Source organism: Gossypium hirsutum, chromosome D13 (assembly GCF_007990345.1).
Source record: "Gossypium hirsutum isolate 1008001.06 chromosome D13, Gossypium_hirsutum_v2.1, whole genome shotgun sequence".
In the NCBI taxonomy this organism is placed as follows: domain Eukaryota; kingdom Viridiplantae; phylum Streptophyta; class Magnoliopsida; order Malvales; family Malvaceae; genus Gossypium; species Gossypium hirsutum.
In genome coordinates, this window is record NC_053449.1 from 40,218,026 (window position 1) to 40,236,142 (window position 18,117).

Below are 18,117 nucleotides of genomic sequence, written 5' to 3' on the forward strand. Positions count from 1 at the left end.
TTCAATACTTCATCAAATTTAGAGCCGAAGTCGGAACATATATAAAATTCAAACAATTGTGAATAATCAAATTTTGATTATAGTTCAAATTTCAAATAGAAGATATTATGTAATAATCATATCATAATATAACCAACTAATTAAATTATCAATTAAGCCATTAATTTATACATATGAATATATATTAGAATTAAAAATTAGAAAAACAATCACCTCATAAAAGCTTTCAAAAGATAAAATTCAACACCAAACACTTCAGTAAACTAATTTGGCTTTGTCCTTAGCATTTGAAGCTTCGCCGATCTTTAGATTTAAAATTCAACAAACAAAAGTCGATTGAGTATTAGTTCAATTGGTATGGGTATTGTTGCCAATGTAGGAGGACGTGGGTTCGAGTGCGCTAAAGTGCATTATATTAAAAAATTACTAGTATTCAAAATGCATCTAAATCCTACAATATTTAATCATAAAATACAAGTTTTTCTCACCCTCCATTTTAACCTTCAAACCTTCAAACTATGTCTCTCCAAGCTAACCTTAACAAATTATTAAAAAAAAGGATGGTCTCTCAATTTGGCTTAATTTTCACTAATCGAATTTTAACCAACTCACAAGAACTTTCTTTAAAATTTTATGTTAATAGAGCTGCAAGAAGTTAAGAACGATTGCAAAGAAATAGAACATAAACAAGAATGAAGACGATAATTGATATTATATACTGTATATGCTTTTTGCACTATTTTTTTATATACAAAGTCTTTATAAACTGCTTTCTAACTACTTCCTAAACTAACTAACCAAATTAACAATTGTTAAATATATTTACAAAGTCTACACTTCCCCTCAAGTTGGTGGATGAAAAAAAAATCTCTCATCCCCAACCTGGTAACCAAAAACTCATATTGATGAACACTAAGCCCTTTCGTTAGGACATCTGCTAATTGTTCTTTAGTCGATACATGCTTTGTCTGAAATAGTCCTCTTTGTTTTTTCTCACATACAAAATAACAATCAATCTCTATATGCTTCTTCCTTTCATGGAACATCGGATTGTTTTCTATTTGAATTGTAACTTTGTTGTCACAAAACAATGTTGCTGGTTCTTTTCCTTTAAAACCAAACTTATCTAACAATCCACATAACCAAACTATCTCTGCAACGGTTAAGGCCATGCTTCTATATTCTGCCTTGGCTGATGACCTCGAGATGGTGTTATGTTTTTTCGATTTCCATGAAATTAATGAATCTTCCAATTTTATACAATATCCAATTACAAATTTTCATAACATTGGACATGATGCCCAATTGGAGTCACAATAGGCTACCAACTATAAAGAACCTTTTGCTGGGAAAAATAAACCTCTTCCTGGATTTTTCTTCACATAATGTATAAAATGACATGATGCCTCGTAGTGTGATTTCTTGGGCCTTTGCATAAATTGGCTTAGATGCTGGATTGAAAAAACTATATTTGACCTTGTGTGAGTCAAATACAACAACCTTCCAATGAGTCGTTGATATAATTGTACATATACTAGAACTTCATCATGTTGAGTAACTTGTATTGTTTCATCATACTCAGTAGATGTTAACTTCAGATTTTGCTCTAAATGAGTAAAAACCACTTTCCTTCCTATAAACCCATGTCTGAAATTAACTCAATAACATACTTCCTTTGAGTCAATATTTTCTCAACTTCTGACCGAAAAATTTCAATGCCAACAAAATACTTGAGACCCCCTAAATCTTTCATCTTAAAGTTGTGATGCAACACTTGTTTCAACTCACAAATTAGCTCAGTATCATTTCCAGTTATTAATAGATCATCCACATATATAAGTATCATGACAACCCGATCTTCAACCTTTTTTGGGAAACAAGGAATAATCATGCTTACTTTGTAAATATCTATTGAGTAAAAGAGCTTGTGTAAGCTTCATGTTCCACTATCTCGAAGCTTGCTTCAAATCGCAAAGTGATTTTTGCAGTTGTCCAACCTGAGTCTCCCCCCGAGTGTGAAAACCAAGAGGAAGCCTCATGTACACCTTTTCATGTAAATCTCATTGTAAGAAAGCATTATAGACCTCCATTTGAAACAAGGAACAACCATGCTGGGCTGCAAGAGCAATAATAATATGAATCGTGACTTGCTTGACAATCAGAGGAAACATCTTATGATAGTCAATACCCTTTTGCTAAGTGAAACCTTGTACCACAAAATGAGCTTTGAACCACTCAACCAAGCCATCATAATTATATTTCACCTTGAAGATTCATTTGCATCCAATGGGTGTTTTACTAAGGGGTAAGGAAACATCCCAAGTGACATTTGATTCCAATGCTTGAATTTCTTGTTGCATAGCTTCAACCCAACGATGATATTTAATAGCCTCAGCATAAGTTTGGGGTTAGGTATATGAGAAATAGAAGCAATAAAATATTGGGTGTAAGAAGGTAAATGACGATAAGCAAGAAATGAAGAAAGGGAATATTGACCTGTCACGAGTGAATAGGATCAAGGTGATTGGGAGCAGCAAACATAATCCTGCATCCAAGGTGGTGGCTTAGAAGACTGGGTAGTATGACACAAAGGAACAATGGAAGGAATAGGAGGAACATGGGATGATACAGTGGGTGGATGGTCATTAATAGGAGTAGGCAACAATTCATAGGCTACAAGAGTAGGTAATGGGTCAAAAAAAATAAGGGTGTAGGTGTGAGATTACAAGTCAAAGGCATGGTAGAAGTTGAGGCAGGGGTGTCATGAGGTGCCAAAGTGAGAAATTCAATATCAAAACAAGGGCGAGATGTGTCAGATGGAAAAAAAACATTGATGAAACTGGTCAAGTTTAAAAGGAAACACATCTTCATGAAAAATGGCATCCCTACTAACAAAGAAAGATTTAGTAGAATGATTATATAAAGTATAACCTCTTTGTACAGATGAGTATCCCATAAAAACCAAAGGTAAAGATTGAGGGGCTAATTTATCAGAAGTGGTAAAATTTTTAGCATAATAAAGGCACCCAAAAACCCTTAAATAAGATAAAGAAGGTGGTTTATAATAGACCATCTCAAAAGGTGTAACACCTCAAACTCAGCTTAGAAGTTATGACCGAATTTGGAGAAATTACATTGGCTCATTTGAAAAAACTGATTTCAGTAAATATTTAGCAAATGCGACTTTCACAAACAATCATTAGAACACTGTTTGTTCGCTTTCAAAAAACACTAAATAAATTACTGAATTTTCAATAGAAAACTTTTTTCAGAGTTTTAGTTTTGAAAACCTAAATCTGTTTTGTCGACTTAAGTGATTTTGTAGTCTCGCATTAGAGAATATCAATTATTGATGAATTAATCAAAATCCCACAATGAATTTTAAAATAGATTCCAAACCCAAAATATCAAAACAAATAATTACGAAATTCACCATATTTACATTAAGTGTAAAAACAATCAAAGCTCCCACACGCCGTTTGGTCTTAAGTCAAAGGTTTATCTGAATAGACAAAGATAAAACAAAAGGGTGAGCTATGAAGCTTAGTGTATAACTAACTCAAACTGAGATCTAACAAAACACAATATACAAGTTACAGTAACACAAAGAATTTCATATCGATCATATAACTAGAGGGGAACAAATCAAAGTATCACAGAGATTTTCACAACAATCGCATAACATAACAAAGGATGTATGATTATACCAATGCGGTGTTTTTCGGAAAATTAGAATGTAGGTTATCAAAAAACATCCTACCCAACTTCGCTACACACCAAAATAGAGTTACCTAGAACTTATCCTACCAAATCACACCAATAGATAATTGTGTACAATGCCAACAGAGTTGCAGCTAAAACTGCCAGATCAGATATATATGGTCAAGCCACTATAATTGCAGACAAGTTGGCAGACAGAATTGTGGATAAACCACCAGATAATGCATATCAATAAAGTGGTAGAAAATTTTCTCCGTTTATATCATCCCGAACCTCATGCAATGTGTCATGTCATGCATATTCAAAATTAAAATGATAAACATGTAGGGCATGCTATCGTGCAATAACAGAAACAGAAGGCATGGGATTCCACGCTTTGTAGGACAAATTGATCAAATCTTAATGAATCATATTAGTTTTTTTATGAAGTCACATGCATGGTTACATATCAGAATCAGTATCATACAGAACAATATATTCGATTATCACATGTGCTCATCCAACTCAGTAACATAGAAATAAATCATCAAATTTTTACAAAGCTCGAATCATACCTGAATAAATCATATACCTTAAACACGTCTCAAACAAAAACATAGTATACGCTACAGATTATACTTAGCTTATATCATATCAAACATATGTATAGATAACGAATTATACGTCAACCGGTCATCACATATCAAGTTTTATAGCCTGTTTTAGATCATATAGGTCCTACAGTAGGCCCACGTTCAATTCAAACGACGATTATGGCATTAGGGAACAATCTTGATTTTTGGTCCACATGCCTGCGTGGATTTACACAGCCTAGGTGGCTGGTCCGTATGGTCTACACGGCCTAGCACACGCCTGTATCTTTGTCCCATGTGACTCTAATTTCAAAACAGTGAGTTACACAGCCTAGACACACACTCGTGTCCCTAACCCGTGTGACTCTAATTCTAAAGCAGTGAGTTACGCGACCTGGACGCACACTCATGTCCCTGGTCCATGTGACTTTAATTTTAAAATAGTGTGTTACACAATCGTGTTGCTCACATCGATAACCATGGATTCTGACTTTTGACGTTCGCAGAAATTTAGGTTTTCATTACGCACCTGATATGGTTTTGACATAGAAGCAACAAAGATGATTTCAAGACCTAAAGACGACATTCTATTGACCAAATCAGATGATTCAATCGAATCAAATCGGTTGGATTAGCATCCAAACCGAAGTCACGTTGACAAACTTCGACACAAAATCTCAAATGAAAGTTAAACACTTACCTTCTCTTGTAAACCGAACACAAGACTTAAATCATTGGGGAACGTTACTTTCAAGATCTTCACCTAACAAAAACTTACACAAATAGAAAATTCCCCCCACAAAATAAACATAATTTCATTCATCCCAACCTCAAACAAATAAACTTGATGAAGAATACTTACAATTCAATTGAAGATTAATGGCCCAATGGGACTTAGCGTAATGAAAACTAAAGGGTTCAAACAATAATTAACAAGGCAAATGAGAAGGAAGGCGCAAACTTTGAGTGAAGAGGAAAAAAAACAAAAGAAAGAACAATAGAAGAGAAGGTTTTGGGAACATGAGAACATGAAGTTAATAAATTTTAAAAAAATAAAACTAATTTACGGAATATCATAAAAATATTTCCTCATTACTCACGCAAAGACTCGAACATAAGACGAAAGAGTATACAAAAGCTCTACCACTGAACCATTAGGCTCATCATTGACATCAGTTGATCAAAAATGTTAACTCAAAATCAAGAGGTAACCACTATTGGTTTCGTTAACCTAATTTCTTCTAACCTAATTTTTAGGATATTACAAAAGGGGTCTTCTAATTTAAAATAGAAGTAGGCAAACGATTTACTCAGTAACAGGCTGCCAAAACACATTCTCTACAAAATTTAGTAGGAACGTTTGATTGATTTTTTATAGCCTGGGCAATATCTAACAAATGCCAATACTTACACTCAACAACACCATTTTGTTGTTGTGTTTGAATGCAAGAACTTTGAAGAGTAATCCCTAGGGAAGATAACAAAGAATTACATTCATAATTAAAAAATCTGGTGCCATTATCATTACAAAAGTTTTAATGGTTAAAGAAAAATATGTTTGAATAAGGGTAACAAATTATTTTAAAATAAAAATGGTGTCACTCTTAAGTTTGAGAAGGAAAACCCATGTCATTCGCGAAAAATCATCATCGGTTAAAAAAAATGATTCCCTGAATGTGTTGGTATTTTATAAGGACCCCATAAGCCAAGATGTACTAAATCAAAAGGTACATTTGCTCATAAATTATTGTTGAGATTAGTTCCCATGCAAAGGTGGCCATGCAGGAGGAAAGGGCAGCAGGCAATCGAGCCATGGTGTGCAGGAGCTGAAGCTCAAAGTTGCTGATTTAGTTGCCTCATTTAGTTGTTGTTATCCTTTTGTAATTTAGTTCATTTTGAACTTAGTAGGTAAACTTTTGATGTATTTTGATGATTGATTGACTGAAAGTTCAGCAATGTAACTTATACAAGCTGATTAACAAATTCCAATGTATTAAGTGGAGTTAGGTAGGTGATTAGGTAATATTTTTCTGATTTGTAAGTTTATCACATGTTTGATATATGTAATGGAAACTTGCCAATGTTTCTTAATGAATTTTAGCTTATTTTCATTTAAACTCTCTCTTTTCTTTTCTGTTTTTCCACTCGCAAGCTTCTTTTCTGTTTCTTTTGTATTTGTTTCTTCTGCAAGGCTCGAGGCTTGCTGTATAAGCAAGCTCAAATCAGCTTGCTGCTGCCCTTTAACACCAACAATTGGTATCTAGAGCCTTTGTCTCAGTGGACCTGTTATATCAAAATCAAGAAATCTGAATGGCTTTTTCAGGATTTTTACCAGCAGCCCCACCAGTTTTCAATGGAGAAGGCTTCCACATATGGCTGGTCAAGATGAAGACTTACCTGCAGGCCTTTGATCTGTGGGAAGTTGTCAACATAGATGCTGAGCCTGCACCACTGAGGGCCAATCCCACAATTGCTCAGATTAGACAACATGCTGATGAGAGGACTAAAAGGCACAAAGCCATGTCCTGCATTCAGAACTGTGCGTCAGATGTCATCTTCACCAGAATTATGGCCTGTGAGACTCCAAAACAGGCTTGGGATAAGCTTAAGGGGGAGTTTCAAGGCACAGAGAGGACAAGTCAACAACAACTATAAATTTGAGAAGGGATTTTGAGAATCTAAAGATGAGGGAAGAAGAAACAGTGAAGCAGTATGCAGATAGAATCATGGCAGTGGTTAACAGTATAAGGCTCCTAGGTGAGCACTTTGATGAGGCAGGAATTGTGGAGAAAGTTCTCTCCACTTTTCCTGAGAGATATGAACCAAAGATATCCTCTTTAGAGGACTCAAGAGATCTTGTTAGCATCTTTTTGACTGAGTTGATTAATACCTTTTATGCTCAGGAACAAAGAAGAGCTAGCAGGGCTGAAGATCACCAAGAAGGTGCATTTCAAGCCAAAACCAGAGAAGCCTCGAGCATAAATGCTCATAAAGGCAAAAAGTTTTGGAAAAACAGGCCTCAGCCTGATACTGCTAGAAGCAATGACCAACCCTGTAGATATTGTAAAAGGGCTGGTCATCCAGAAGATAGATGCTGGTTTAGACCAGATGCAGTATGCCAACACTACAAGAAGAAGGGCCATGTTGAAAGGGTTTGTAAGAACAGAAACAAGCCAAGGTAAAACCAGTTTTAGCAACCAAAGGTTGAAGCTCAAATAGCTGAAGACAGTAGTGATCATGAAGAGCAGGTCTTTACCATGTCTTGCTCAGCTGCTGAGAAGAAATGCTCAAAAGGCTGGCTATTGGACAGTGGCCGCACTAATCACATGTCACCAGATGCATCCTTGTTCAAAACCTTGGATAGAAGCTGCAAAACCAAGGTCAAGGTTGGAAATGGTCAGTTTATAAAGGCTGAAGGAAAAGGAGAAGTGCTGATACGCACTCCCACAGGCAACAAAGTCATCTCGAATGTGCTATTGGTGCCTGAGATTGATAGAAACCTTCTCAGCATAGCTCAACTGCTCGAGAAAGGCTATTCAGTTGTGTTCAAGGACAAACAGTGCCAGATTGTTGATCCAAGTGGATCAAGCCTTATGACAGTCACAATGTCTGACAAATGCTTTGAGGTTCATTGGCCAAATGACTCAAAGTCAGCATACATAACTTCTACAGATGATTCCGAGCTCTTGCATCAAAGGCTTGGACACGCCAACTTCAGGTCGATGGCTCGAATGGCCAGAGAGGGCTTGGCTGAGAAATTCACCAACTCAGTAGAGCATGATGATGTGTGTGAAGTTTGCCAGATGAGAAAATAGGCAAGACTGCCATTTCCTATAAACTCAGCATGGAGAGTCACTGAAAGACTGCAACTGGTGCACTCTGATGTATGTGGACCTATGAGGACTGAATCACTTAGAAAAAATAGGTATTTCATCCTTTTCATTGATGATTTTACAAGGTTTTGCTGGATTTTCTTCTTGAAACACAAGTCTGAGGTAGCTCAAGTGTTTGTGAAGCTTAAAATTGTTGTTGAGACAGAAAAGGCTGCAAGCTGAAATTGATAAGGTCAGACAATGAGACTGAGTACACTTCAGCTTAGTTCCAAACCATTTGTAGTGATGCTGACATCAAACACCAGCTAACAAATGTGTACACACCTCAGCAGAATGGGGTATCTGAAAGGAATAACAGAAGCCTGCTGGATATGGCCAGGTGCCTGCTGTTTGAGAAGAAACTGCCTAAAACCATGTGGGCTGAGGCAGTAAACACTGCTATTTACCTTCAGAATAGACTTTTAACCAAGGCCCTTTCTCACAAGACACCTTTCGAGGCTTGGTTTGGATTCAAGCCTTCCTTGGCACATTTAAAAGTGTTTGGTTGTCTGTGCTATGCACAAATACCAGCAATAAAGAGGGACAAGCTTTCAAAAAGGGCTCAACCAGGTATCCTAGTGGGCTATAGTTCAGACAAGAAGGGCTATAGGGTTCTAGATCCCTTGACAAGCAAAGTCCAAGTAAGCAGAGATGTTATCTTTGATGAAAAGGCATGCTGGAATTTGGAAGAAGAATGAACCAGAAGCTATTTCAGAAGACCTGGTGCCTAATCAAGCTGAACTTGAGCAGCTTAGTCCTGAAATGGACATTGATGATGTGCCTGTGAGAGGCACAAGGTCCCTAGATGAAATCTATGAAAGAGCACAGGTTGCTATAGCGAACCTATCAGTTTTAAAGAGGCTGAGGTAGATGAAGGCTAAAAATAGGCTATGGCTGATGAAATCAACATGATTCAAAAGAATCAGACATGGGAATTGATTGATAAGCCTGCTGGAAAGAAGACCATTGGAGTGAAATGGGTCTATCGAGCAAAACAAAATACTGATGGCAGTCTGAACAAGCTAAAAGCCAGGCTTGTTGTCAAAGGATTTAGCCAAAGGTATGGTCTGGACTACCTGGAGACTTTTGCACCAGTAGCCAGGCTTGACACAGTCAGAATGATAGTTGCCTTGGCTGCTCAAAACTAGTGGATCATTCATCAGCTGGATGTGAAGTCAGCATTTCTCAATGGCTTCTTGGAAGAAGAGATCTACATCGAGCAGCCTCAAGGATTTGTTGAATCTGGCAAAGAATACATGGTGTACAGGTTGAAAAAGGCCCTGTATGGCCTAAAGTAGGCTCCTCGAGCCCGGTATGCTCGAATTGATTTCTACTTGCTCAGTTTGGAATTCGAGAGAAGTACCAGTGAACCAACTTTGTATGTCAAGAAAAATCAAGCTGAAACTCAACTAATCTTGTCACTCTATGTTGATGATTTATTGGTGACTGAAGGTGATAAAAGTATGCTGCATGACTTCAAAAGAAAAATGATGGAAATGTTTGAAATGTCTGATCTGGGCAGAATGAACTACTTTCTAGGAATGAAGGTGAAGCAGACAGCAAAAGGAATCTTTCTCAGTCAGAGTTCTTTTACTATGAAGGTTCTGGATAAGTTTTGCACGAAGAATTGTAAGCCAACAAGCACACCAATGGCTGTTGGAACAAAGCTATCGAAACATGAAAGTGGTGAGTCAGTTTGTGAGACAATGTACAAGAGTCTCATTGGTAGCCTGCTATATTTGACTGCAACAAGGCCCGATATCATGTTTGCTGTCAGTATACTATCTAGATTCATGAATTGCTGCAATGATTAGCACTTTCAAGCAGCTAAAAGAGTGCTGAGGTACATCAAAGGCACCATTGATCATGGTGTGTTGTTCAAAAGGGCTGAAAACATAAAGCTGACAGGCTATGTTGATAGTGACTGGGCTGGATCATGTGATGACATGATGAGCACATCTGGATATGCATTTAGCCTTGGCTCAGGCATGTTTTGCTGGAGTTCTAAGAAGCAGAGTCTAATAGCACAATCAACAGCAGAAGCTAAATATGTTGCTGTTGCATCTGCTGTGAATCAAGCCATATGGCTTAGAAAAATCCTGGCTGATTTAAACCAAAATAAAGAAGGAGCAATAGAGATTTACTGTGACAACAAATCTGCTGTTGCAATTGCAAAGAATCCCATCTTCCATTGCAGAACGAAGCATTTTAATATCAAGTTACATGTTGTAAGAGAGATGGAGCAAGCTCATGAAATCGAGCTGGTTCATTGCAATTCAGAAGAGCAAATTGCTGATATCTTTACAAAGGCACTTAATGTGTCAAAATTTGTTAAATTAAGAAGGGAATTAGGTGTCACTAGCATGAAAACTAAGGAGGAGTGTTGAGATTTGTTCCCATGCAAAGGTGGCCATGTAGGAGGAAAGGGCAGCAGACAATCGAGCCATGGTGTGCAAGAGCTGAAGCTCAAAGTTGCTGATTTAGTTGCCTCATTTAGTTGTTGTCATCCTTTTGTAATTTAGTTCATTTTGAACTTAGTAGGTAAACTTTTGATGTATTTTGATGATTGATTGACTGAAAGTTCAGCAATGTAACTTATACAAGCTGATTAACAAATTCCAATGTATTAAGTGGAGTTAGATAGGTGATTAGGTAATATTTTTCTGATTTGTAAGTTCATCACATGTTTGATATATGTAATGGCAACTTGCCAATGTTTCTTAATGAATTTTAGCTTATTTTCATTTAAACTCTCTCTTTTCTTTTCTGTTTTTCCACTCGCAAGCTTCTTTTCTGTTTCTTTTGTATTTGTTTCTTTTGCAAGGCTCGAGGCTTGCTGTATAAGCAAGCTCAAATCAGCTTACTGCTGCCCTTTAACACCAACAATTATTGACAGTAAATGGAAGTCTTGTTTGGTTGACCAAAGGACAAACATGTCAATGAGAGATACAACTATTATTGGAAGTATTACAAGGTAAAGAATGTAGCTTATATAGTTTGGATATTGAAGCATGCCCAAGATGAGAATGCCATCGGAATGAATGATCTTATGTCGTCAATGAAGAGACCAATTTTGAAACAAAATTGGTTGGTTGTGTAAAAGATGTGGCAAGAGGATGTAAAGACCATGTTGCTCCTTACCTATCACCTTTATCTATCCATTGCAAAGGTCCTGAAGAAGAAAAAATAGGATAAAAAGAAGCAAAACATGGTAATTCACAAGTTAGTTTTGAGATAGAAAGCAAACTAAAATTGAAATCTGGTACATGAAAAACATTAGTAAGTTTAGTAGATGGAAATAAAGTGTAGGAACCGATATGTGTAATTGGAATCAATTTTCCAATAGGCAATTGAATAAAGAATGAGTTTGAAGCACATAAAACAAGAGACTTCAAGTATTGTCCATCAGATATCATATGATTTGTTGCTCCAATATCTAAAATCCACTAGAAGGAAGACGGTTTAGAAACCATACATTCCATACGCGTAGCTCCTTCAACTGAAATAGTTGGCGACATAGAATAATTTTTTAAAATATTCAATATCCGCTGATACTACTCTTGAGTTAATACTGGTGCTGTTGGAAGTTACTCGAACAAAACCTCATTGGTACCAACTTGATTGACCATCAAATTGATTGTCTTACGTTGGTAAACTTAAAATCTGGTGGAAAACCAATAAACTTGTAACATGATTCTATATTATGCCTTTTTATCTTACAATGGTCACAAACCCCATTGATTCGCTTCTTTTGAACTTGTTACTGCACATTAGAAGAATATAATACCGTAAGATTATTGAAAGAAACCCCTTGAAGAATGTTGACGTTGTAACTTTTCTTATACCAACATTGAATAAGCAAGATTTACTAAAAGAAGTGGCTGCATAAGCAAGACTTGACTGTGAATGGCAACATATGAGTCATTTAAACCCATAAGAAACTGAACTAGCCTTTGTTGTTGAATATAATCATAATACATTGGAGCGATTTCACAATTACATGAAGAAAGTGGTACCAAAGCATGAAATTCATCCCAAAGTAACTTTAACTGGGTAAAGAAAACAAAAATGGAAGCAGAACCTTGAACATGTGAGGCAATCTCTAGGTGTAAAAAGTATAAACGAGTTCCATCAACTTTGTCATATCTTTTTTTAAGATCTTTCCACACATGTGTTGCATTAGTGAAAAACATGATGCCAACTGATAATTCGGAGCTTACACTATTCAAGATCCATGAAAGAACTATCGCATTACAACGATCCCATTGTGATTGCAGATCTGGTTGCACGACTTCTCTTATGCTTGATCCATCAACGAAACCAAGTTTGCTCTTGGCCAAGCGTGTGATTCACATTGAATTACTCCAAATAGCATAGTTTTCATGATCGGTCAACTGATGCTAAACCAACTAGGCACTTGGCGTATCAAAAAATGAAGATACACCAGGTTGTTAAAGTCAACAGTGATAGAAGACTCACCATTTCTGTTGATTATCCCTGAGGTCATCATCACAGAGGAAAAAAAAACACACAACACAATATGAAAGGAAAACTGAACCAAGAAAATCGAATCTGATAGGACTTTATCTTCATACAGAACATAGCGACCATTATTTTGGCCATTCGCATGATAGGACGACTGAAAATGGCGTTATAGGCTATTAGGTGGTCCACTATAAAAAAATGTATAAACAAGGTGGTCATGTGCTCTCCATCCCCTACGGTAACAACAAGGTTATGCATCCTTTCACCTCTATCGACTGATTCACGAAGGCATACAAAGGGCTCGCCATCTTCAGAGCTTGTTCCTTTAATCCCATATTACTATATGCCTCCCACGTTAGCACTTTCAACGAGCTTCCACTATCAACCAAAAGCCTCTTACCTTGAAATCCTACCACTATTATGGAAACAACTATCAGTTCATTTCCTTCTTTATCCTCTGTGCCAAACTCAACCTTCCACTTCTCTTGCTAATGTGGTTGTTTAGGTCTATTAACCGACATTAGACTCCTAAGGTGTGCCTTTCTCTTTTAGTTAGAAATTTCCCAATCATCATTAGTACCTACAATAACATGGATGACACCTCTAACGTGCTATTTACCTCTATCCATACCTTGCGATCCTGACCCCAAAATTGTTGCTATTTACCTCCTTCGCCCCCCACGAATCTATGAGCCCTTTCGTACAAATCTACCAAACTTTACAGTCTATTGTCCGTAAACGAATATCATACATGCTCATTTATTACCCCCATAATAAAATGTCAATAGCCTACTAATCTTCTAATTTCTTCGTATTCAAAGTGGCTGCATAAAAACGTTTGATATATTCTTACAAAAACTCTTCCTCTCTTTGTTTGACCAATATAAGGCCCATTGGAGTGCTCATTATTGTCCTGTGAGCATGAAACCTTTCCAAAAACATTTTTCCAAGCTGTGTGAAACTTCATATGGACCCCTGTAGTAAAGACAAATACCAATCCTTTGCACTCCCTCTCAAAGTTGTGGAAAACGCTTTACACTTTGCTACGTCCATGGCACCTAAAACATTTATGTAATTGTTGTACTGCATCAAATGTGTACGCAAGTCCCTTTTTCCCCCTCAAAAACCTCTTTTAGGACCCTAAACTTTGGAGTTAAGCCTACATTCGTAATTTCTTGGGCCAAAGGGTTATTGGAATAGGAAATCCAATCCATACCTTGCACGTCCGGATGAAATGCTTGAACATCCTGACATAAAGTGTCGACTTCCTATTGCCAAGGTCTTGCATGCACACTGTAACCTTTCTCTTGCAAAGGTACAGTATTATCGTGGTGTTCAAAATGGTTCGATTGCATTTTCCTCATCGCCTCTTCATTTTGCCTAACCTGCTCTTGATGAAAGAGTTTCTGTCGCTCGTACCTTATATTTTGTTGTAGCATTTGCTCTTTTTAAGCCCTTATCTGGTCTTGTAAATTCGTAGGTTGTTGTTGAGAGAACTCTTGATCGGAAGGGTTGGCAGTTTCTTGATCTGAGGGGAAATTTAGGTTGAAAGTTTGGTGAGCATCCTACTGTCTTGATTTACCTAGATTCTTTAGTTAGTTGGCAAACAAACCGACGAAAAAATCAAACTCTCGCAAGTGGTCTTCAGTCTCGTCTCTCGCATTCCAGTATGGAAATGGTTGGGTTGGGAATCTTTTGTTCAGGTGAGCCATGTCGACTTCTACTCTTCTTTCTGATGGCCGGAAGTATGTCCAGGCTCACCGCACCTTGTTGAGTGTTTGTTTATTTATTCCTTTCTTAGTGTGCTCATCTATATATATATATACACATAAGGCAAGGTCTGCTGAGGTGACGTGATAGGGTGACTAGGCATTATGCGTGACAACACATTACCTCTAGGGGTTGCACGTGTCCCAGATACCCCCCATAGGATATGAGCGAGTAGGGTAAGACCATGTAAGTGGTGAGCAGACATACAGAGCGAATTATTGGGGAGCTAGCTAGGTTGGTAGTGAGCAAGACCCTAGCTAGTTGAACCATACCTCGCCAACTAGGATGAGTGGCGAGAACATGTATCGGGCGAGCAGAGTTGATGTGGCATTCTCTATGCTATTTGTATAACAGAACTCAATTGAAGCACATATGATTTGAACTTAATTAAATTGAAACACACAAAATGAAACGTATATGATTATTATTGATATTTCAGTAAGACTATTATTTATTTTCTATGAAATCATGTCTTTTTTTTATGAAACCTAATGCACTTCATAATAGTATTAAATGAATTAAAAATAATGTATTACTTCATAATATTTAAATGCTAAATTATTAAACAATATTTATAATCTTTATTCCGTCTTAAATAAATATTAATTATTTCTGATTTCATAGTTAACATCTGGAAAATATAAAATTATTCCTACACTTATTAACAAATAAAAACAACAAATTTATACATCACACTAATAACATAGTTGGGGAAAATAAATTTTTAATCAATAAAAAAAGTATAAATATATATTTTTAAGATAACTCTCTTAATAGATATGAGGAAATCATTTTCATAATTAAGATTTGGGAAAACCGAGTCTTTAATAGAAAAATGTAATTAAAAAATAGTGTGAATAGGTTTGGGAAAATCATTTTCATAAATGAAAAATATATTGCGGGATGCTGAATAGAGTTAGATAAGTATTTAAATAAAATATAAACAAATTCTTATAAAAAAAACTTCAATTGGGAAAATAAAATTTTCAGGTCTACATTACAACCGAGAAAAAAAGGAGCAAAAAGAGTGAAAAAGATTTTTTAGAAAAAAATTAATGACAGTTTTTCTTTTTCAAAAGAAAGTGACAAATTTTAACTATCCAAAATTTTATGGCATATTTCAACACATTATTTGTAAGTGTTATGATGTTTAAAAAAACAAAGTGAGTGCTGAAATAAATTTATTTACAACTATAATACATAATTGGAATATTATTTTTACAAAATTAAATCTATATGAATTTCTTAAATAGATTACTTAGCGCACACAAATCAGTTTAAACAATTACCAATTATTCCTTATGCCTTGATATCACCAACTTCTTACTCATTGTAGCATCAGAAATGCTAAAAAGAAGGCGTCTTTGGTGTTGTTCATTGCCAAAAATAGTTGAAGCAACTACCTCCCACAATTTGATTCCCTACTTTTCCTCTCCTCTCTCCATAATTTATCTTTATATTCCCTTCCTCAACTCTTTCCAGTTCACCATCTCTTTGCATCCTTCTTTAATTACTTAACAAGAACAACAACAATAAATTAATCAATCATGAGGGCTTTCCCAGCGCTTTTTCTTGCATCTCTTGCTTTAGTGTTGGGCGCCTCTCGTGCTGATCCTGACTTGCTTCAGGATGTATGTGTTGCCGATCTTTCTTCTGGTATTATCTCACTCTGCATTAATGCTTTCTTTTCTTTTTTTATATCCTTAAAAACGACCTATAGCCATCGCTCTTTTAGCTTCACCTAAGTGTTTTTTTATCATGTACTTGTGTATGTTTCAATATAAACAGGAATAAAATTGAATGGGTTCCCCTGCAAGCACCCCTCAACTATAGGAGCAAATGACTTCTTCTTTGCCGGTCTGGCCAATCCAAACTTCCCTAACAACACTTTGGGATCGCTTGTTACGGCAGCTAATGTGGAAAAAATCCCAGGTTTGAACACCCTTGGAGTCTCCATGTCTCGTATCGACTACGCCGTCGGTGGGGTCAACCCTCCCCACACCCACCCACGAGCATCAGAGATTGCATTCGTGTTGGAAGGAGAATTAGAGGTTGGCTTCTTCACTACATCCAATGTGTTGATATCAAAGCGTATCAAGAAGGGAGAAATATTTGTGTTCCCTAAAGGATTGCTGCATTTCCAAAAGAACATTGGGAAGACACGTGCATCTGCTATTACCGCGTTCGATAGCCAGTTTTCAGGAACACAGTCCATTGCTACCACCCTATTTGCAGCCTCACCAGCAATTCCAAATGATGTATTGAGCAAGGCATTCCAGATTCATCCTAGAGAGGTTGAGAGAATCAAGGTCAAATTGACACCTAAAAAATAGATTAAATCAAGTTTAATATGTTGTGTTCTTAATAATAAGAAATAAAAAAAGAAGAAGCAAAGAGTTATGATTATATTTAAAATAGAAAATAAGCATTTATATGGTATTCAAATTTATTATTATTGTGATACATAGAATATATAAACTTAAACTATATTAAAAATAATTTTCTTCATGATACTCTTACCACCACATTTTTTAGGGTTATATTTTAGATATCAAAATCAAGCCAAATATAATACAAGGCTATATTTGATATAAATTTCTGAAGGGGAATAAATTGAAATGTATAATGTTATAATGTTATATATTTTCTAACATACGTTCAGGACAACGCACATTTGCAAAAGTGCAAAGCTACCAAATTTAGTTTGGGTTAAAACCTTAATTTAAAAACAAGGTTTGGTTTAAAAAGTTTGTTGTTTACTATTTTTGTCTTAAAAACATGGTTTGGGTAAAACACAATATTTTGGATTGAATGACATCCCAAAATTTTTAATATCGAATTCGTATTGTATTAATCATCAAGTAAATAAAATTTTAAGTATTTATTAATTAAATACAACCTCGATAACTACATAAAAAATTGATTGGCAAGTTTCTTAAAAAAAAAAGGGTAGTGTGCATTGGAAACTGACTAATACGCTGAGTGAATGAAGTGTTGATATTGATGCTGCTAGGTACTAATTCTGAACTTACGTTTCTTGAAGATGTTTCTGATATGTGTTGGTGATTGGAAACTATTTTGATATTGATGATTATTATAACACTCTAAACTTAGTGTAGACATTTTGACCGGATCTTAAAGAATTATATTAACTTGTTTAAAAACTTTTGATCTAACTTAGTTGTGCATTTTGAAAGTATAAAATTCGACATAATTCTCACTAATCTTTAGAAAAAACTTATGTCCGGAACCACTTATTTCAAAGTTCAAATTCGTTTGCTTTGAAAGATTCAATTTTGGGCAAATCATTTCCCATTAACGCTAACATTTGTTAAAAACTATTATTTATTTACAAAAAAAAAACAATTAGGTGATTATTTAATTATGCAGCGGAAATCTTTCAAAGTTTTAGTTTTGAAATCTAGATCTTAGTTTGTTAACCCATGCGATTTTTTTCTTCAATTTTTACGTTTAAAAAATATAAATACTGACGAATAAAACAAAAACCAAATCAAATCCCAAAAATAGATTACAATCTCAAAAGTCTAGAAAAATTACTATTGTAGATCACCATATTTAATTAGTCGAGAAAACAATTTAAGCTCCCGCACGCTGTTTGATCCTAAGCCCGAAGATCACCTGAAACGTATTAAATAAACGAGTGAGCTAGAAGCCCAGTGTTTGACTCGGCTCACAAA

General features: G+C 35.8%; 2 protein-coding genes across 2 annotated transcripts; both read left to right on the top strand.

The window, feature by feature from the left end:
* Positions 1-6,976: 6,976 nt before the first annotated feature.
* On the top strand, positions 6,977-8,107 carry LOC107919280 (uncharacterized). Its single transcript, XM_016848768.1, has 2 exons — positions 6,977-7,405; positions 7,487-8,107. The coding sequence occupies exons 1-2, from the start codon at positions 6,977-6,979 to the stop codon at positions 8,105-8,107; spliced, it is 1,050 nt and encodes a 349-aa protein (XP_016704257.1).
* A 7,778-nt stretch (positions 8,108-15,885) lies between these two features.
* On the top strand, positions 15,886-16,825 carry LOC107919598 (germin-like protein subfamily 2 member 4). Its single transcript, XM_016849031.2, has 2 exons — positions 15,886-16,075; positions 16,208-16,825. Exons 1-2 carry the CDS (start codon positions 15,967-15,969, stop codon positions 16,750-16,752), a joined length of 654 nt encoding a protein of 217 aa, XP_016704520.1. The 5' UTR covers positions 15,886-15,966; the 3' UTR covers positions 16,753-16,825.
* Positions 16,826-18,117: the final 1,292 nt, after the last annotated feature.

Excerpts from the sequence above, each read along its gene's own strand:
- LOC107919280 (XM_016848768.1), top strand. The coding sequence starts at position 6,977 with ATGAGGGAAGAAGAAACAGTGAAGCAGTATGCAGATAGAATCATGGCA. Across the intron at positions 7,406-7,486 it reads GCTGGTTTAGACCAGATGCA|CAACCAAAGGTTGAAGCTCA; the intron begins GTATGCCAACAC and ends AACCAGTTTTAG.
- LOC107919598 (XM_016849031.2), top strand. The coding sequence starts at position 15,967 with ATGAGGGCTTTCCCAGCGCTTTTTCTTGCATCTCTTGCTTTAGTGTTG. Across the intron at positions 16,076-16,207 it reads TGTTGCCGATCTTTCTTCTG|GAATAAAATTGAATGGGTTC; the intron begins GTATTATCTCAC and ends CAATATAAACAG.